This window comes from Pseudonaja textilis, chromosome 1 (genome assembly GCF_049901715.1).
Source record: "Pseudonaja textilis isolate UNSWEBS1 chromosome 1, rPseTex1.2, whole genome shotgun sequence".
Classification (NCBI taxonomy): Eukaryota; Metazoa; Chordata; class Lepidosauria; order Squamata; family Elapidae; genus Pseudonaja; species Pseudonaja textilis.
Genome location: NC_141990.1, coordinates 16,253,781 through 16,276,288, shown reverse-complemented (window position 1 = coordinate 16,276,288; position 22,508 = coordinate 16,253,781). Strand labels below are relative to the sequence as shown.

The 22,508-nt window shown below is 40.0% G+C and overlaps 1 protein-coding gene and 1 long non-coding RNA gene across 3 annotated transcripts in view; one reads left to right on the top strand and one right to left on the bottom strand.

The window, feature by feature from the left end:
- The window catches only part of UBE2G1 (ubiquitin conjugating enzyme E2 G1), a 40,692-nt gene extending 29,504 nt beyond the window's left edge, over positions 1–11,188 (bottom strand). The window contains exon 1 of the mRNA XM_026708721.2: positions 10,686–11,188. Coding sequence (XP_026564506.1) covers positions 10,686–10,731 — 46 coding nt within the window. The 5' untranslated portion in view covers positions 10,732–11,188. The remainder of the gene's footprint in view (positions 1–10,685) is intronic.
- Positions 11,189–11,274: 86 nt separating this feature from the next.
- Positions 11,275–22,482, top strand: LOC148127506 (uncharacterized). Of its 2 annotated transcripts, none has more exons than XR_015742156.1 (3): positions 11,275–11,335; positions 11,986–12,055; positions 22,327–22,482. It is a non-coding gene; the product is annotated as an uncharacterized LOC148127506 (long non-coding RNA). The 2 variants fall into 2 exon arrangements; XR_015742154.1 differs by lacking the exon at positions 22,327–22,482 and adding an exon at positions 16,705–16,840.
- The last annotated feature ends 26 nt before the right edge of the window (positions 22,483–22,508 follow it).

Sequence of the window (22,508 nt, the reverse complement as noted above, 5' to 3'; positions counted from 1 at the left end):
CAATACCCCAATCGAGGAACTCATGCAAACAAGCTAACAATAAACAACAGCCCAATCGAGGAACCACCAAGACCACTTCCACCAACACAAACAGGGCAAGGTACTAATATATAATATGAGCACAAACCCACTCCCTAGTAGCATTGATAAAGTTACCTAGTTTGGTAATGAAACATCTGCAAGAAAACAAACAAGCTCAGACAGGACCCAGGACCCCACACTTCAATCCTGGACTACAAATATTCTCTTCTATCCCACAAAATTTACCCAACCGATCATATCCTGCAGAGTTGATATTCTCTGGGTTGTTTCAAATTAAACAATGTCATCTGTTGGGACTCTGGAAGTACATCTGCTCTCTGGAGCAAGGTTCCACACAAAATCCAGATGCCCCCCACTCTGCAGTTGTTCAGGTCTTTCCTAGAGATAGTGAGACCGTTTATTTCATTGCATTTGCTACCTTTTATCTTTGCCTTTTATATTTTATTGATTTTATTGTCATTTTTTTCTTTGCTTTACCGTGAGTCACCCAGAGTAGTTGACAATTGGGTGGCATACAAGTTTAATATTATTATTATTAAATCACACCACTGGACGTTTAGTGCTACCCAGATAATTTCTGGCAGCTTTAGTTAGACTGAGCATGTGTAATCCATGGGCAGCTATAAATCCATCCTTAGCATCCAATAGTATAATTGAGAGATCACTACATCTCTCCCTACATGTGAGAAAAGAACCACAGATACATTGCTCAGACACACTACTTTTAACTCTTAAAAAGTTCTCTATGCATATGTAAAATGCTGTTTGCTATTAAGTAAGAAAATTTAGGTAAAACCATGGATACAGTCAATATTTTTGCATATATACTAATATCTGGTTTCAAATTATGAATCATGTGTACACAAACTACAGATACTGAGATCCCAGAAAATGAGGGTTGCCAATACTATTAATAAGGATACTTTCTTGTACTAATAATCTCAATAATAAAGCTTAGCTATTCCATTTTGGAAGAAATGTTTTATAATTGAATTACTGCAGTTTGTTGTAGTATCCTTATATGCGATCTATGCTAGAAATATATTTGTAACTTCACTAAAAGAAGGCAACTCAGAGTCACACAGATCCACTTCCACCTGAACCAGCTAATAAACAGATAACATATCATGGGCAATTTAAAAACCAGAAAAATCAAGGACAGGAAAGAGCCCATACTTTGGGGATACATTTGGTTAAAAATTAAAAGGTCAGATGTTAAATAAGTGGGAATGGGTCAGAGGACTGTCATAAAAGTGAAGATGCTTCAAAAGAATTTCAATAGGACTAAAATTATGAGTAGTTAACTAAGAATTAACAGGTCAAATTTTTAGTGAACCTTAGAAAAAACAAACCTTCCTAATATGTTTAATTGCATCATCTGACAGCAAGGCAATGGCAAAGTTCTTTGCTCCTAATCCCTGCAGATCAGAGTCCATATTTTCACAGGCGCTCATAATTGCATTTAATAAACAACTCTAGTTTCCCTACTTTTAAATAAATAATAACACTGCTAGTTAAATGAACTCTACAATTTAATTTAGATTGATTCAGACCAATTATTGTGGACACTTTCCTTGGAATTGACCAGATTTCCAGAGTTTAATTTATAAGAGTTAAACTTCAGCTTCCAGAAAAACTTCTATTTCCAAGAATGCTACAATAAGGCTCACAGAGATGGTCATAATTCAGTGCTTTATTTTAAAACACATCTAACGAGTCACCTAGAAAATATAAAAGGGAAACCAAAGTGTTGACATTCTAATGATGTGCAACATGTTTTACCTGTGCAAATGTATTTTTTTTCCAGTGCTTGGAGTTAGTTTGTTCTGGATAAGAGTCAGGGGTGAGATTCAAATTTCTTAACCACCAGTTCTGTGGGTGTGGCCTAATTTGTGGGTGTGGCTTGGTGGTTCATGTGACTGGCTGGGCATGGCTTGTATATAAATATTGAATTTTTTTTATAAAAAAAGAGCAACTTTTACCCAAAATCAGGCAAAGCAGGCAAGCAGACAGATTTGAGTTGCTCACAGAATCACAGATTCACTTAAAGATCTATGATTCTGCAATCTGCTACCTGAGTCTATGATATAAAATTTGCTAGCAAACTCACAAAATTAACTCACACACCATGTATGTAAATATTGAATTTTTTTATTAAAAAAAGAGAAACTGTTACCCAAAATCAGGCAGAGCAGGCAAGAAAGCAGATTGAGTTGATCACAGAATCACAGATTCACTTAGATATGTGTTTCTGCCATCTGCTACCTGAGTCTGCACTGAATAATAGAAGCTTCAGGCTCAGCTCTGCTTTTAGATTGGTTAGAAAGCAAGAAATCCAAAGATTTCCTGCTTTCTAACCAATCTAAATCTCCTGGCATAGAACAGCTGATGGTTGGGGGGGGAGGAAAAATAGCAACTTAGCAGGCAAGTTTGATGGCGCACATGCCAGGTAAGGAGTGAGTGGGTGGGGCAGGGCCAGCCAGTGATGCGATTTACAGATTCTCTGGCAGGTAGAATCCCACCCCTGGTGAAAGTGCGTTTTGCGCTTGTGTGTAGACCATTTCCTAAAAACCTCAGCTGTGCCGCCCAGACAAGCACTGCACAAGGGTATGCAGCGTTTGAAAATCTTTCCTGCTTTTTCAACCTCAGCTGTGCCACGCAAAGCAGTTGAGGTTGAAAAAGCAGGAAATAAAAGACAGCCAAGAGTCTGGGTGGGCGGCTGGGCCAAACAGAGCAGCAAACACTGAACTGGTTTGGTGTCTGCTGCTCTTCAGAGCTACCGGTTCTATAGAACCGGGCCAAACTGGTAGCATCTCACCCCTGTTTACAGTAGATATAGAAAGTCTACACATCTGTTAAAATGCCCAGGTTTTGACATGTTTGTCTTTATAAGAAAAGACTTCAGTTTTGCCACATTATCCCACAGTACAGATATATGAATAATATGGGAGACTGTTATCACATGTAGTACACAACTAGTACTCATCAGAACTTCCTGCAGTTCTTTTAATGTTGCTATAGGTCTCCTGGCAGCCTGCTGGAGCAGTTTTCTTATTTTTTAAATCAAAATTGGAGGGACATCCAGTTCTTGCAAATGTCACCTTTGTACCATATTTTCTCCATTTGTTGATGACCATCTTCGCTGTATGCAATAGTATAGCCGATGTCTTGGAAATTTTTTATACCCTTTTGATTGTTATCTTCCAACAACAAAATCCCTTTGACGCTTTCTCAGTTCTGTGCAGACCATGGCTTTTGCTGTAAGAGGCTACTGACCAAATGTCAGAGAAAGCCAACTAGAACACCTGCACTTGCAATCATTTTAATTGATAGCTGGTGTGTACTATTTAACATAAGTTTGAATGCGATTGGTTAATTCTGAACTTTGTCACACTTCTGCTTATAAGAGGGTGCAAACACTTATGCAGCCACATTATTCGTTTTTATTGTTATTAACTACCCCCCCCCATGTTTTTGATTTGTTTTTCTACTGGAATTATGCAGTTTATATTAAATTAAATTAAATTATATTAAAGGTGGAAAGAATTCTGAAGTGATGTGGTTTATCTTGATCTGGCTTTTTTACATCTCAAAAAACTGGATTTTTTCAGGGCTTTCTATATCCACTGCATTTATGTTTCTCTAAATAGCACCAAATTGCTTTCTGAGAAACGTTATCAAAATATTATTTAAGGCAAAAATACGTACTGTATTTGTTTTGTACAGCACACTATTTATCCAAGTTGATGAGATACGACATCAATTTTTATTCTGAAAAATTACTACTAGAGATGAAAAAGGAGGGTCCAAAAATTACTCAGAGATTACCTCTATTTTGTACTTTATATTGCTTCATTTCCATGCTGACAAAGTCTGGGACTCACCAATTCACAAGTTTACAAAATTAGCCCAATGTTAGATTTAAAATGTTGCACAACAAAATCAACACAAGTTCTGCTCTCCAGATGCATATGATCCTTGACTTATGACCACAATTGGGACTGGAATTTTTGTTGTAAGTCATTGCAATCATAAGTTGACAGAGCCAATTTACAACAATTATTACAATGGTTTTAAGCGAATCACATGATCATTACGCAAATCTAGCTTCCCCTAAGGGCACTTTTCCTAGAAATAGGCAAAAGAGCTGCAAATTGCAATCATTTGACTACAGGATGTTCCAACTGGTTGTAAATTACTATAGGTTGTAAGTAACTTTTTCCAAGGCTGATATAATTTTGAACCATGATTAAACAAATGGTTGTAAGTTGAGGACTACTCGAATAAGTATTCACTCCGGTTATATTAGCATTAATAGTATTATTTATACAGGTTTTAGTATCCTTTAAAAACTAATGAAAATATTTGAAAACTTGAGAGCATATGGAATAGGCACACACAGAAAAAGTTGCTATATATGGTAGCAGTTACCATTTACAAAACATCCATATCATGTAGTATTCCAACAAATGATTTCCCCCCAAAATTTATTAGTATTATTATTCCTAATAAATCAAACAGAAGTATAATAAAATAAAAATAAATGGTAGCAACAAACTATCTACCCAAACACTGTTCAGAAAAGTTCGTTAAGACAGTGTGCCTATGCAGTACCTATGAACATTCTACTATACTAATTACTGATCTAACGAACTGCTTTTGTCACAAATTATTGCTACTAGAGGCAGCCTCAAATATTAAGCAACAGAAAGCTGCCCTCCTGACTCCCCTATACTAACTGCAAGAATTGTAGAAAGAATTCTAGCCAGGCACTCTTTACCTATTCATGGCAAACATGGCAAATTCAGGATCAACATTATCTTTAAATATCTACTTGCATCCAACACAGTTCTTACAATATCTTGTAACACTAATTTAACTGAGAGACTCCAGACTTTGTCACAAATCCTCATCTGCAATTAAAAAGTCAATCCTACAGGCCTTATGACCAACAAATTTATTTATTATGATCTGCCACAATAAATTTGTCAGATGACATATTATTCTCATTTTTGCTACAATAAATACCTGACAGAAAATACCTTATAACACAAACGTTTTACATATTGAAGATAGCAATGCAATTTTTTAATGCTGGTTCAAAGGACAGCTGAAATTGGAATGCAAGTGCCAGCAAAGAGAAGGGGGTTGGGAACATTATCTGCACAAGGGAGTTCCCTCTTAGTGCAGCCAAGCATAGGAAACTAGCACAGGGAAGCCTGAATTTCCTGATCAGTCTGCATGTGTGTATGTAGAAGGGGGAGAATCACCAAGGCCCTCATTGCAAAAGAAACTATAGCAAACAGAGCCTACTTTGGTTTTGTAAAGGTTTGAAAAAGGATTCATATCTATAAAGATATTACGATACCCCGTTATAGATATGCAGATTGACATATAAAATTACTGTACTTGCAACTTTCAAAAGGAATCTTGGCCAATATATTCATATTGTCATCTATGCTTAGAAATGTCCGTATTGGTAATATTCATTTTAAGCCAGTATTACTCTTTAGCTTTTATTATCCATATTTAGCATTTATTGTGGATGGTTCACATATTTAGCTGGGCTTGCAAACTAAGCTGAAAATTAGAATCACCAGCATCTGCATTTCAACGATTTCATACATGTGTGCAAAATCAAATAGAATGTCACTCAATGCTTGCAGTCAAAAAAGAGTAGGTCTTGCTTATTAGGCTGCTAACACAATCTTAATGGTTCAGTTCTAACCCTGGAACATTGAGCAGTGAGTGAGGGATCACAGATTTACACTGCTGCAGAAATAACTGCCTTTTCCTGCACTCCAGAATGAGAATGGGACCTTCATACTTGCCAGAAGGTAGAAGCACTCATAAATCATTATTTTGTATGTATGCCATTACCAGTTTAGGAGATCAGCAGGAAAGAACCAATGAATATTGATACATGTAATTTCACTTGCTGGAACAGAAAATACGATGAAGAAGTTGAAGGTATACCCAAATTATGATTGGAGAATTTTTTTTATTTTGCTTTTAGAAATAGGTTTGATGATAGTTTTTGTTGATTGTTGTTAGCCATCCAGAGTTCATACATATGAGTTGCTATATAAATTTTCTAAAATAAATGTAGGCATCTATACTGTACTATTTATAATGAGTTGTGTAACAAGGTACAATAGTATCTTACATTCAATTAAAACTAGATTTCAGAGAATACTAGAAATAACTCCTAATTTCAAAAGCTTTAAAGTATTATGAACTTAATAAGTTCTCTAATGCCAATTCTAATCACTGATCCAACTGACAGAATTTCTCCAAAGTAATGGCTACTAAATGTTTTTACACAAGTTTTACACAAGATATTTAACTTGGGGCATTTCACATGCATACTGGTACCACTGAATGCAGGTCTCCATTAAAAGAATAGCAACTTTGATTTAAAAAACGATCAGCCAGGATTCTGCCATATGTTTAGGAAGGATGGAGTGTTTCTTGTAAGAGTCACAAAACTGATTCATATACTACAGTAAGCATAATTTAATCACAGCTTATTAGATAAACACAAAATACTAAGCAAAACCCAAATACATTATAACTTAATGAACTGTGTACACCTAGTCATCCTGTAGCATTCAAAGGATAAACGATTCTATTTATGTGCATGTAAACTGATTGCTTCAGTTTATTCCAGCCTTGAAAGAAGCTACAAGTTTTATCCAGCCACCTAAGCAGACTAAGATCATTACTTTAGTTTAGTACCCTGGAAAAATCTCCAAACTACAGCTTATCAGTATTATGATAATGGAAACAACTCTCAGCAAGTTCTCTATATTGGCAGTAGTGAAACAATTAAGAACACTGGAATCATAATTAAGATTTTTTCTTAAAATGCCTTTCTTGTTCTTATTTAACTGCATAAGATCAGATACTTTGGTTTCTCAATGTACAGCTTGATATGGTGGAAAGTTAAGTGTGCTTCAGATTTAACATTGTTATACAAATCATCTGATAATTGTTGCAATTTCTTGTACTATATTAAAAATGTAGTTATTTACTACTGTGTCAGAATATTTGATTTGCTGAATGTGGATAGCTTCAGGAGCAAATATTCATATACTTTTCTTAAGACTGATAAAGATGAATTTGATTTTTGGGGACACACACACACACATTTAGGCACAGTATAGAGTTTGGTATCCCTCTATCCATATATCTACAAGTCCCAACTCAGCTTAGTTTGCTGTGACATTTTTTTTCTAAACAAACAGAATAGATGTATTATAGGTGTTTATACAGTCCTTGACTTACAAGCATAATTGTGATGAGAATTTCCATTGGTAAACAAGGTGGTTAAGTGAGTAATGTCTGATTTGCAATCTTTTTTGCCATGGTTATTAAGCAAATCTGGCTTCCCCACTGACTTTGCTGGTTGGAAAGCAGTTAGGAAGGTCACAAATGGTGATCACATGACCCCAGACACTGCAACTGTTGTAACTACCATACCAGTTGCCAAGCGCCTGAACTTTGATTATGAGACGACGTGGATGCTACAACAGTCGTAAGTGTGAGGACCAGTTGTAAGTAATTTTTTTCCCAGGGACATTATAACTTCAAAAGGTTGCTGAACAAGAACTACCTGTATTTTACTAAATTTCCCAAATATCCACAATTCATTGAAAAGGAAATTCCATGTAAATATATATCTATTTTGCAAAACAGTAGAAAAAGTTTTAATCCTTTGTTGAAAAAAAGCTATCTGCCCTGTTTTGATTCTGACTGTAAGATTCTGACTTTTCAGCAAATGATTGCATTTCTTTACACCATCTATAAGTTTAAATATAACTTTAGAAGACACTTCGATGTTGGAGTAGCCCTATGGACTATTTTCATGCAGCAATAATTCTTCCATAACATTTAATAAGTTCATTTTACACTACTGCAGGAATTCAGTCTCAACTGAATTTATACAGCCATTCAGTGCTTTTAAGTCAAGGCCTTTTTGCATAGATACTATTCCTTATCTTTGTAATAAAATAAATGTTTCTATACCAGAAAAAAAGTATTCACGTTTGATTCATCAAATTTTAAGAAAATATGTTAATAAGGAATTTCAACTTCCTGACAGGAAAAATCAGAGGCCATAGATGTGCATGTTTTTAAAAAATCCTACGGACTCACAAGATGAGAAGAAAAGCCCTGACACATTCTGTTATTTTCACATTGCTGTTGCTTTCTTTTTTAATATGGCAGTGAGTAGCATATAGTATGGAGCTACTAGATATGCAATGCCACTCTAATTATACAGGCAACATACTTACATGTCTGATATAATTGCTAGGACAGACCAAGCTCAGCCGTCTCCTTCCCCCCACCATTACTTGCTAAAATGTTAGTCAAGCAAGACTGGTCAGTCAAGGGACAAAGAAAAAGGGGGAGCGAGTAACTGTAGATGGAAATTTAAAAAATGAAATCGGTAATAGATTACAAATGCCCTGAAATTCGTAATGCAATCCTGTTTTAGGTTTCAGGTTCTGTCACCCATTTCCCAGGTAAGATCTCTGACAAGTTATGTCCTTTATTTCCAATTACAGCCAGGAATAGACTTGGCAGTAACCCCAGCAAAGAAAAAAAAAGTTGAAGACTGCAATAGCTCCTCTATTATGAATTTGAAACAATGATAATTAATCCCCCTGCAACCCACCCCAATACTGTACTCCACAGATGTCAGCCCTACTCTGCTTTGTTCAAAACAGGCAATGTACAATCTCATTTTGCACTGCACAGGAGGCATTCAAGACAGCAGCTCACAAATCTTCTCTAAACAGATAAGATGTTTGACTGCATATTAAACAGGTGAGCCCAGTAGCTATTAATGAATCTTCTAATGTCTAAAGTGTAACCTTAATCAAGTCCTTATAAACAATAGCCAAGCATCTTCCATAGGATTACAGCATTCATGTTTTCTCCTGTTTCCCTGATGCAGGCAATGTATACAACCCACTAGGTTTTCTCTTTCTGAAAAAGTTTTTTCTATCTTTGATGCATTTAATAGTTACTGCCTAATAACTTCTACATTCTTAAGTGTTATATATCCTCATCTTCCATATGCTCTTTACACACCACCTTAACTGCACAAGACGTTTTTGCTTCCCATCCCAGCCATTCAACAACCTATATCATTCACTTCTGCAACAGGATATCCCAAGAGGACCATTTGAGAATTCCACAGGTTTTGATTACCTGTGAAGTTAAAACATATCCCAGAAAGCCACACTAATAAGTGACCTTTCTCATAGTACTGGAGAAAACACATTTTTCAGTTATGAGAAATTGGGTAACTAAAGGGCATCTTTTCATTTATTCAGAGTATCCTAAATGTTAACCTGTCTTCCCTTTCCGTCTTTCCCTCATTTTGGCACTCTTAGTTAACTCTCAAGTTGCTTGAAACTGTTGACTTTACTTCACATGATCAGGTATGGCACAAAATATCTATTTCCGTCTGGGTTATTATTTGTCAATTCCCCTCATGACCTTCTACAGGGGTAGTAGCAAACTGACTGGTATAACACACCCACACCCACAAAATAACCTTACCACTTTTAATTTCCCGTCTGGGACTCGGGCCTCTGCACCTCCAGCTTTCCTCTGCATACTCCAAGCCACTCCCCCTTTCTAACAGCTCCAGATTCAACCCCCTCTTGCCAGCCTCTGCACTAAAAGGCTCCAGGAAGATTAGACAGCGTTGAAAAGCCAGCAAGGCACTTTCTTTGAATCTTCAACTTCCACAAAGAGGCTGTTTCTTACTCCAAGGACTCACCCGTGACACCTTCACTTACCATCACGCCTTCCTTCCCAACCGATTCACAGGCGCCTTGTTCTCTCTCTCTCCCTCCCCACGACTGTACACCACACCAATGCCCAGCGGCTCTTATGACTCCAATGACCTCCCCTTCCTTTTCCCTCATTCCTTCCAGATCACTCACCCCTTTCTTACTCTTTGACTAACCAGCACACCTCTTTCTCCAAGTTAAGAGCAACTCTGCTTCCCCCCCTAATTAAACACGTTGGCCCCACTATCTACTTAGTCGCACCACGCCTCCCAACTCTTCGACACCATACTGCCTGCCTTTTAGTTGCCCGTCGCTGCCCCCGGGGCCCTCCTACCATGGCAATATTTAAACCTCCCTCCGTTCCCAAGTCTCCCTTCTTCCTTGCCTGTATGAAAAATATCAAGACACCCCCCGCCCCGCGAGTTTCTCAATGCCCTATATTCTCCCCCTCCCCCCAGAAATACACGAAGTTACTGCCTTCTCTTCAGGAAATTACCAGTCTTCCATTGTAGGCACAAAAGACACTTTTCCCCGGCTATCTTTTGACCCCAAAACCGGTCCCTTCCGCCCCAAGCCCTGTTCTCAACCTACCCCGCGTCTTACCTCACAATTACCCCCAACCCCAACTTTTCTTTTGGAAACTCTGCCCCACCCCCACCACCATCACCACCTCCGGCCCGCCTCACGGAGCTCCCCATTTCTCCTCCTCCTCCTCCTCTTCGACCACGTTTCAAAGCCGGCCCCCTTCTTCCCGGCTCGGGCTCCCCACACACCACACGCTTCAGCCCAACCGGTTCTCAGGGACGGCCCTGAAATACCGCCGCCCGGACTCACCTGCCAGCTGTCTCCGCAGTAGCAGCGCGGACTGGAGCTCCGTCATTCTCCCCGCCGGTGCCCGGGGAGGGAGTCTGGGGCGGCGGCGCAGCTGCTGCTGCTAATCCTCCCGCTCGTACGACTGCCGGGCTCGAGCCAGCCAGCCGGCGAGCCCTCGTCCCTCCCCGCTCGCGCCGACCCCGCCGCCGGGGGCCTGCCTGCCCGCCCGTCCTCTCAGCGCCGGCGCCGCCGCCACAGCAGCGCCGCGAGTCCCTCCGCCAAGGGGGGGAGGGAGGGGGATAAGGGGGAGGGGGAAGTACGAGGAGAAACTATTCTGAGCGGATTCGGGAGCAGCGCCGGACCAGGCGTGTGTGTGTGGACAGGGGGGGAAAAACGCGCACGGGAGGGCGCTCAACGCTGCCGCTCGCCCCGCGTCTGCCGCTCCAACACCTTCCCCTCAGCTTTCTTTTCTCTTCCCCCCCCCACTCTCTTTCTCCTCCCCCTTCACGGAATTTCACTGCACTCGGGCGCTGCGACACGCAGGCGCACAACTCCCTCGGCGCATGCGCTCCTTTCGCAGATGGCTCTTGCGCTTCCTCTTTTCTTCTTTCAGCTCGGATTGCCCAGCGATGGCGTGGCCGCCATGTTTGGAAGGTCGAACTCATGGCCATGTAAGGAAAGCAGGGCTTGAGCCGCTCCGGCGCGCGCCCGAGGCAGTCTGTACGAGCGCGCGTTGGAGGCATTATTTATTTATTTATTTATTCGCCGGCCCTGGCGCCATCTTGGGAAGGGCAGAAGCCTCTTGGTTTACTTTTCTATAACCCTAAAAGTTTGGCAAAGGAAGAACGGGCAGCATTACTCTTCGTTTCTCCCCCGCCCCCCCCGCGCGCTTTCCAAGTTATGCAAATATGATGAGGTTTTCGGTTTCCCATAGAACGTTACACTGCATTTTAGCTTTTTTTAAAAAGCGTCTCATATTTTTCTAATTGCCTTCCGGTGAGCGGGTTTTCTAAATCAGTTTTGCACGCAAAACGTTTTAACGGGTGAAGATGATGATACACAAAATCAAGGATCTGTTAAAAACATTCCCTTCTAAACTTATTAACCCTTCAGAAATAAATATCAGGGGAGCCTCTCCCCCTCAGTCCCTAGCACAGTTTTGAATAAACTCACATTTCTGGCAGTTGTAACAGAGGTGTCCCCCCATGCTTGTGAAAAATATTTGAGATTGGCCATCTTGTGACAGTTTGATATATTTGTACTTCATAAATTCAGAACTGAGTCAATACTTTTTTTTCTATAATATTTTATTGTCTTTCAGAATTGTTATATATTGCATGCTACCGTACATGGGATTCTCAACCCAGTTTTATCCTCAACAATTTTAAGAGGTAGGTTGAATTAAAAGGTAGGTTGATTATGCCAGAAATATTGTGGTTCCCTGTTGATTTGAATCTGATTGATTGATTTAAATATTTATAACGCTGCTCAACTCAGCCACAACAGTTAAGTACTGCCTTGTCTCATTAGTTAAAATAATGTATAGAAATAAGATTCAATATTAATCATGAATTAACCCCCTCCCAACAAGTTATTTCAGATAATCTAGGACTAAGCCTAGCCCTGCCAAGCCCAGAGCTATCCAAAGGTGAAAATAAAGATAGTGTCATGACTAATTTGGCAATCTTAATTTGTTTTTATTATCCACTTCACTTTGTAAAAGTTGTTACTGAAAAATAAAATGTTTTTTACTTTTTAGATTCTATATGTATTTTATCTATTTTATTGTAAGCTGCCTGGAGATGAAAGGCTATATAAATCAATTTTTTTAAATTTTTAGATTGTATATTTTGTCTAACTTTATTGTAAGCTGCCCAGAGTCATATAAAGGTCAGATGGTTACCTCCATAAATTAATCAAATAAAATGTACTTCAAAAGTAAGAACGGATCTTTTAAAAGCCAGTTTGTTATAATGATTAAGGTATTTGTGTAGGCATGAAAGCCTGCTCGGTGATTTCGTCCAGTCACTCACTTTCTGCTCAACCTACCCCACAGGGTTATCGTTGTGAGGAAAATAGTTTGACAAAGGATTATTATGTATGTTCAATGCCTTGAATTACCTATAAAGTAGTAAAGGAGAGATAAAAATCTAAGAATCAAATTTGAAGGCTACATCTATCCAATGAAACTCTGGATGCTGAACATGCCATATAAAATATCACCAATAAAACAAACAAAAACCCAGGTTGAAGACATTAAAAACACAAAACATCTCTATCACACATCCATGCTGGAGCTTCCAAACATTGGCCAATTGCCAATGCATGGGGGAGGAACTAAGTTCATGGATCCCAAAGGCTTGTAAGGTTGGAGGGGTTCATAGTTTTGGGAGAAGAGGTGGAACTTGGCCCAATAGCAGTAACTGCGAGAGAGATCAAGTGGACAACCACTTAAATATGTGATAGCAATATGTTGCAGCTGCCAAGAAAGCCAGTGCAGTCCTAGGCTGCACTAACAAATGAATAGAATCAAGATCATGTGAACTGTTAGTACCACTTTATAATGCCTTGGTAACAGGTGGTATTCAGCAGGTTCTGACCAATTCTAGAGAACTGGTAGCAGACATTTTGAGTAGTTCGGAGAACTGGCAAATATCACCTCTGAGTGGAGATTTCACAGTATCCTTCCCCTGCCACGCCCATCAAGCCATGCCCACAGAACCAGTAGTAAAAAAAATTGAATCCCACCACTGTTTGGTAAGACTATACTTAGAATATTGCATCCAGTTTTGGTCAGCACAGTACAAAAAAGATGTTGAGACTCTAGAAAGAGTGCATAAAAAAGTAAAGATGATTTGGGGACTGGAGGCAAAAACATGAAAATCAGCTGAAGAAATTGGGTATTTCAATGTCTAGTGAAAAGGACTGGGGTGACATGATACTGTCCCAAAATGTAAGGGAGTCCACCTATTCTCCAAAGCACCTGAGGACAGAATAAGAAGCAATGGATGGAAACTAATCAAGAAGAGAAACAATTTAGAACTAAGGAGAAATTTCCTAACAGAACAATTAACCAGTGGAAAATTGGCCCCTAGACGTTGAAGAGGCTCCATCACTGGAGGTTTTTAAGAAGAGATTGGATAGCCATTTGTCTGAAATGGTGCAGGGTTTCCTGCTTGGGAGGGACAGGGTTGGACTGGGGGGTCTTTAGGGTCCCTTCCAACTCTGTTATTCTGTTATTCTTTCTATGATCATATGTATCCATCCCCTCAAGCCCCCCAAAAATCTAGAATAGTATATGATCTCCTGCCATGGGCAGGGGATTTGGACTAGAAGACCTGCAAAGTCTCTTCCAACTCTACTATTTTATGTTCTATTACTTGTAGCCAGAAGGATATATTAGACTTAAATAATAAACCACTCTACCAAGATATATATTATCAACCCACAAATTAATGTGCCACATAATAGCCCATCATGCTGTACAAATCCAGTTGATAAATTGCTCAAGATCAAAATGTTAAATTCATCTTTACAGTTCAAGCATTATAAAAGGTAAAATTACATTACATTTTTAAAAGGGTAAATAGTCCAGAAGACAGAGAGTGGAATTAGAAACCTAGAAATAAAGAAGGAATAAATTTAACCCTATTCTCTCATACTATAATCTTGATGAAAATTACTAATCAAAAGTTGTTATTTGCACTGCAGGAGAGAAAAACCTCATAGATACCAAAACGTAATTCAGAGCTTACTCCAGAGTATTTTGAAATTAATTCCAGACTTGGTTCACCTAAACTATAATGTAATTTGTTTCATTTTGGTTTAGCAAGTTGAATGAGCCTAACCATTGTGGTTTGTACTCTACTACCGGTATGTGATTTAATGTGTTGCTTGCACCCAGCCAGTTATAATTTATTTAACAAACTGATGAAGTAAATCTTGGCTAGGCATGGATGAATGCAATGCCAGACTGAGAAGGGAATCTTGTTCATAGTGCATGTGGAAATAAGTACGTGAGCAGTAATGTTCACATCAGGGAAGAACTGTTGCAGGAAAATGTTTCTAAACAAAAGTTCATTTCATTCTGGCTTTTAAACAAGTGGGTGTCAGGAGTGAACAATTGGGTCCACATGTGAAGAATTCAATTAGCTGGTTTATTATTCAAGCCTATACACAAGAATCTTCTCAGACTAACAGTTTGCAGTTGGATGAGACTAGATAAGATTCAACAGCATTCAAGGGGGAGAGTCTGATTTCAGTCTCTTGTGTCCATGTAGGGATTCTCGACTAAGTCCTGGTTTGACTCTTCCCCCTGGCTTGGCCAGTATCTCTTCTACAGTGAAAGACCAATGCTGAAGGGTAAATACAAAAGTTGGAAGTACATTTTGACAATTTGTAAGCTGACAAGACAAGACTATCCTAACTGGAAGTGCTTGGAGCTAGTTTTTCCTCAAAAATTGCATTCACTGCGAATACTGTTATAAATTTTCAGTCAGTACTTCATACTTAAATCTGTGGAATTCATTACCACAAGACAGTAATGGCCACTCATTTGCTTGACATATTGAATAAAATTCTGGAGAGTAATTCTATCAATGACTATTAGTCTTGAAGATCCTCTAGGTAGCAAGCAACATCCTTTGCATTGCTAACATTATCAGATAACAAAATGGCATATCACTCCCAGAAGCTCTCAGGGTGCTTCCTGCCTCCCTGCTCACTTATATTTATTTATTCTTCCTGGACAAATAGGCAACAAGATACTCTTGTTTTCTAAAAATATTTATGGATAGTGGGTCCCAGAAGAATTCTTGGAAATAAAAATAATGCAAAAAAACTATGTGGGATCAAACCAACATTTTGTTTGTTATAGTGGCCAGTAAGATGCTTTAGGACAAGCTGCCACAAAAAGGAGGAGATCAGTTTATTTTCCAAAGCACCAGAGTGCAGGACAAGAAATAATGGATGGAAACTAATCAAGGAGAGAAGCAACCTGGAATTAAGGAGAAACTTCCTAACAGGACAAGTAACCAGTGGAATAGTTTGCCTTCAGAAGTTGTGGGTGCTTCACCACTAGAGGTTTATAAGAAAAGATTGGATAGTCACTTGTCTGAAATGGTTTCCTGCCTGAGCAGAGGGACCTCCAAGGTCCCTTCCTGTTCTATTCTGATTGGTTGTTTGGAGTGCCAAAGATGGAGAAATAGCCCTCTCAAATCTCTGTCAACTCCTTGCAATATATATTCAGAGCAGTGGTGGTATTCGACCAGTTCTGCCTGGTTCTGGAGAGCCGGTAGCAGCAATGAGCAATGGAGACCGAACCGGTTCTTTTCACTGCTCTGTGTTTGGCCTGCCTGCCCGGGCTCCCATACTCACTTTTATGGCCAGAATTCAAAGCACAGCTGCTTTGCGCAGCGCAGAATAGCGTCACGTGGCAGCTGCTGCAGGGACCAGCATCGTGCAGGCTTGCAGGAGGCAAGTTAGAATGCCTCTGCGCCTGCTCAAAGTACGTGTTTGGCACGCGCGTGCACACAAAGTGTGCATGTGTGCAAAGCGCGGCCACCAAGCTACACCCACCGAACTGGTGGCAACTTTATTTGAATACCACCACTGATTCAGAGGCATGCTACCTTTAATCTAGAAATAATTACTGTAATAGCTCTTGATAGATCCATCATTCATTAACTTATGCCCTTTGAAAGCCATCCAAGATATGGCCTTCACCTGCAACTTGAGGTGGCAACTTCTACAAATTAATTGTATGCTTTGTTATTTCTTTTGTCTGCTTTGAATCTTCTTCCCTTCTGCTTCACTGGATGGCCTCTGTTGCTAGGTGTTCTGAGATAGGGAGAAAAACTTATCCCTGTTCACTTTCTCCATGATTTTATATCCCTCTTTCATTTTTTTTTTCTAAGTTAAAGTGTCCCAAACATTTTAATCTCTTCATGAATTCCCTGGTCATTATGTTTGCCTCTACACATTTTCTATTCACAGTTTGCCTGAGTGTGCATTGTTTTACATTTATTTAAATTGCTTTTAGCACTTTCCTGAGCATTCACCCACTGAAGAGATTCTTCTGGAGCTCCTCATGATGCTAAATATTTTGGCATCCTCTATAAGACCTTCTTCAGCTCACTGCTTATCCCGAGTCAAGATCTGATCCTTCAGGCTGGCACTTTTTTCACAGCATGACATCTTCCCATTTATATTTTCATTAAAAGCATCTTTGGTACAGCAGGGAGCCTAATGCTCATATACATTGTATTGAAGATGCGAGCCCTAGAGCAACATTATGTCAGACCCTAAAGGCACTGTGAGTGAATTAAATCATCAGATACCTCTATGAATGTTTTTGCAATGTACTCATCTATTCTCAGGGAGGGAGGGAGGGAGGGAAGGAAGGAAGGGCTAAACAAAATAAAATAAAACGAAATAAAAACAATACTTCCTCCTGCAAGAGATTAAAACATAATACAAAAAGGAACAATTAAAAACAATGTTGAATAAAGATAAAATGATCCAAAATAAAGCCACCTGTTGTAAAACAAGACAGCAATAGAGTCATAAAAAATAATAATGAAAACATTTCATTTTAAAAGGGTAACTATTCATGTTGCAAATGCCTGGATGAAAACCTTCAGTTGTTTCAAACAAGAATATGGGATTGGCTGTATTTTCCCATGGACAAATTACATATGTGAAATGATGCCACTAAGAGGTCTTTTTTCCGGCTCTCCACACTGTGAGCTGAACCCACCAACATGCTCACAGAGCTGCCCCTGCTGATCTTAAAAAAAAACGTATTGGTTGACTCTGGCTTTGCATACAAACCAGATCATCTGTATTTCTTTTTCTATGTACTTAAGCTTGCTACTCTCATAACTGCACCATTAGATGTTATGGTATGAAGCTTCTTCGTTCCCTGAAAAAATCCAAATTAAAGCATTTCCATTAGAGACCTGTCTAGTTCTGTAAAGAACCAAAGGGAAGACCATCATCCTTCTAAGTAATTGGTTCCATCAATTTTTCCTTGTTGCCACAAAATTTTTGTTTAAATGATAGAAATATGTCTTTTTGTAAATTGCCATACCACATATTTTCCCTCCTGTGATTATAAAGAATAGGTCTTATCTTCCTTCTATGCCACAAAGGTGCATTTTTAAGAAGCAACTGGACTTTCTTGTTTTTCTCTGAAGGCATTTCACTTCTCATCCAAGAAGCATCTTCATTTCTGAAGAAACTTCTTGGATGGGAAGTGAAATGTTTTGAAGGAAAAACTAAGAAAGTCCAGTTGCCACTTGAAAAAGCACCATTGGGACAACCATGACTTGGATGAGTGAAAATCTCCATAGACCAGGGGTGTCAAAGGACTTTCTCGTGGGGCCTCTGGCAGCTAAAACGAGCTATGTGTGACCCCCCCACACCTCATTTTCACCTTCCATGGGCTCCTGCAGCACTCTGCTAGCCGAAAAATGTGCCAAAAACTAGCTGAAAAATGGGCCCCCAAAGGGTCGAAAAACGGACTAAAAATGGCTGAAAATGGGCTGCATGGCCTGTTTTTGGCTGGCAGAGTACTGCAGGAGGCCACGGAGGGTAAAAACAAGGTGCAAGGGGTGCCACATAGACCCCCCCGCACCCCGTTTTGGCCAGCAGGGTGCTGCAGGAGGAATCTATAGATCCGTGATGGCAAATCTATGGTACGCAGAGCCACTTCTGCCGGCATGTGAGAGGTCACCTGGAAGAGTCCAACTGTGCATGCGCGTGTGCTGCCCACCCGACAGCTAATTGTCAGGTATCTCGCGTGCATGCACAGGGGCGGAAGTGCATGGGAGATGCACACGCATTCACAGAGACACGCGGGGTGTGCGGGGGTTCTTTTGCGCATGTGCAGGGGGCATGGGGGGCCCCAATGCACATTGCCTTCTGGGTGGCATACACACATGTGCACAATTTTTGGCACAAAAGCTGAAAAAGGTTAGCCACCACTGCTATAGACCTATCAGCCTGACATCAATACCTAGGAAGATTTTGGAAAAAATAAGCAACGAATCTGCAAATACCTAGAGCAGGAGTGTCAAACTTGATTTCATTGAGAGCCACATCAGGGTTGTGTTTGACCTTGGGAGGGGCGGGGGGAGGCATGGACAGATCAATGTGACTCATGTCAGTTCACTTATGGTAGCCCAAGCACTCTGCCAGCGAAAATGCACACAGCCTTCCCAAGCTCTGTTTTCGTTGGCAGAGGCACTGTAGGTCAATGCTGTTTTCCAGGGTAGCCCTGCAGGCCAGAACTAAGCACCCAAAGAGCCAGACCCGGCCTAGGGGTTTTGAATTTGACACCCTTGACCTAGAGGCAAACAAAGTCATAACCGAAAGTCAACATATGTTTGTCAAAAACAGATCATGCGAGACAAATTTTATCGCAGTCTCGGGATGTTTGCCACCTTTCCGTCCCCTTGTGGGGTTGCCACCACTGCTGGCGTCCCTGCTGGGATTGCAGCTACCACTGCTGTGATGTCTAGGGATGAGGCTTTCCCATTTCTGTCTAGTCGTTCCAATGTCTGTCGTCTCCCACCATCTGAGCCACTGCCTCTGGTGCCTTTAGATTCTGGAATGCATCCATCATATATCACATGGCTTGTTGCATGAGGAGGTCAGCATGGTGAGGTTCATTCTCTTCTTCCTCCTCATTTTCCAGCGCCTCCAGCTCCACTTTCCGTCCATGCTGCTGACTGCCTCAGGTGAGGGTGACTCCCTTCATCTTCCCTTCCCAATCATGCTTCTTCCTGACTTCTATGGGCCATCTGGGCTTTGCTGAGTCCCCCAGGCACACAACGTCCTCAGTCCATCTGCCGGAATTCAACCCTGGTTCAGCCTTGGTCAAGGCTTCACCCCAGCATTCAGCTTCCTCTTCATTGCTGCTTTGGGACGTTGCACAGGTCTCATGGTAGGACAGGTGCTTCTCTGGGTTGACCACTTTGCAGACTCTACCTAATGTAAGGACCTGCCTCAGCATTCTTCTCAGGAAAAAAGTGGTATTTCAAAAGAAACTTGTATTGAGAGAAAGTGATTGCAGACTCAGTCAGAGCCTGAAAATTCCTGCACAAAGTGCTAAGCTGTTTTCCCCATTCAACCTCCACCCCAATTCCCCAGTCCACCAGTAGCCCAAGCCCATGAAACAACCCCCTCCCCTTTGCAATGGCAGCATCCTGCCAGCGACTTGACATCCATAAAGTGAGACCTGTGGCTACCCTTTTTAGAAAACATTTTGCATTCAGCCATTTATAGAATATTTCACGAGAAGAGTTCTCCGCTCCTCTACTTGTTGCAGAATACCTTATGCCACCAGACTTGAAATTCTAGACCTAGAAAAGCTAGAACTACGCCGCCTTTGGTCCAATCTAAGTATAGTATATATTATAAAATCATACATTGCAATGTCCTTCCTGTCAATGAATACTTCAGCTTCAACCATAACAACACAAGAGCAAACAATAGATACAAACTCAAGGTTAATCGCACCAAACTTGATTGCAGGAAATACGACTTCAGCAATAGAGTGGTCAATGTCTGGAATACTCTACCTGACTCTGTGGTTTTTTCCCCAAACCCCAAAAACTTTAACCTTAGTCTGTCTACTATTGACCTCACCCCTTTTCTAAGAGGTCTGTAGGGGGCATGCATAAGCATACCAACGTGCCTACCATCCCTGTCCTATTGCTTTTTTATTTTATTTTTATTTTTCTTATATGTATCCATGTATTCATAACTATGTTTTTACTCATACCAATTATCTTGTAAGCAATTGACAAACCAAATAAATAAATAAAATAGAAGAGATAAGAGAAAGTTGAGTGTTGTTTTCTCTTAGTCTTCTGACAACATGTACATGAAGTATAAAGGCAGAAAAGAATGGTAGATATGCCATGGTAGTTCATAGTCGTGTTTAAAATAAGGGTGACTGAAGCAGGTGAATTATGCAATATTGGGGAGCTATTAACTGAGACATTTTACACTGTGTTCAAGCCGACTTTAACTATCTACACTGGAAATTAAGAAAACTTACACATGCCAGACAAAATTCAGTGCTAGGACTGTGTGCAGCACTTTGGATTCAGATCCTAGTTAAAGATGCAGCTGTTTTAGGGAGTTGTGGACAGATTAACTTCTTCTTAATCCTCCAAAGCTATCCAAATTTTGTACAAGCCCAGTCAAGACTTATCCACGTGTCAGGGTTCCAAGAAACATACCCATAACAAACAAAACTCCAAGGCAAGCAATTTCCTCAAAAAATAGGACATTGGACATGGTCATATTGGCACGAGTTGGTGAAAACTGACTCTGAATATTCCTACAGTTTTCACCTGATTAAAAGTGAAAGTTTGTCACTTTCTCAAACCAATCAGTCACATGGTCCAATCAAAACGCTGTCTAGTTGCTAGGTGACTCCAGTCCCCTCCTCCTGAGCACCTGCAGGAATGTCCTTGGTTTCCATGAGAAAATATTTTGTTTTGGCTACAACACCCCAAGTATCTCTATTCCCCTCTCCCTCTCCCTCTTCCCTGGGGTGTCAGCTCTGAAGTCTCAAAATGGCCTCAGTCAGGCCAGCTTCCGGGTTGACACCATGTTTATCCCAAAGTAAATTTAATTAATTAAATAAATAGGCAATTTGACATGGAAAAGCTCACTGAGCAAGCAACAGAGAGCAAAGAACAAATTTCAGTAGAGTTTGGCAGAAATGTGAAAGCATGTGACTCAGAGATGCAAAAAGAACAGGAATCACTCAGTGTCAATGCCAGTGCCAGAGAGTGAACAGCAGCTCTCTGATCAAACTATGCACAGAACATTGTAGAAGACACTCCGGGAGTCTTTGTGGTTAAATTGGGAGAAGATTAAAAGACAATGTTACTTGAAAATTCCAGTCTGGTTATCGACTATTGAAGCATTTTCCTATCCTATAATATACAAGAAGGAACAAACAGTTAGATGTGGGGAAATATTGAATGAAAAGGGTGAACTTAAATATATTCAAAAACTAGAGGAACAAGGTATAAAGATGAATTGGTTTTCATATGCGCAAATACATTCAAGGTATGATAAAGATTTTAAAACAGAAGGTTTCTATGATAAATTGACTGATCTAGATAAGATTTTGACAGGTACTGATGAAAAGGTGATTAAAAAACTGTATGGATATTTATTAGAAACTAAACTAGAAGAAGAACAAGTTAAAGAAACTATGATTGTTTGGGAGAAGAACTTTGGATATGGGATTGATTTAGAGAAATGGCAAAAATTGTGGTCTCAAAATTATAAAATGACAATGTCAACAGCATATAAAGAAAAATTCTATAAGATGTTTTACAGGTGGCATTTCCCCCCGACAAGAATAGCAAGAATGTTCAAGAATAAATCCAGAACATTGTAGAAGACACTTGAGACCCCATGAATCAAAATAACCCAAGAATCATCCTAAGAAAAAAGATGTATGTCATGATGAGTAATTACTTAAAGAGGAGCTAAAGCAGCCGTATGCGGTCATGATATGTTGTTGTGTATGCAGACATTCACAAGGTGACTGTATATATAGGATGTGATGAAATTACCAAGATTTTTTTTTCAAACTTACTAATAACTATTTTTCCACCTTGATCTACATCAGGATGAATGACACAGCCAGATGAGATCTTGGAAAACAATCTATGGTGACTCTAATGCCTTAGGCAAGAAGGTGAAAAATTGGGACCATGGATCATTTTAAAATCCAATCCAGTTAAGAGGCATGGAACAAGCAGAGAAAAAAATATTCTGGAAGGCAACAAGTGCATCAGATGACCAGTCTTT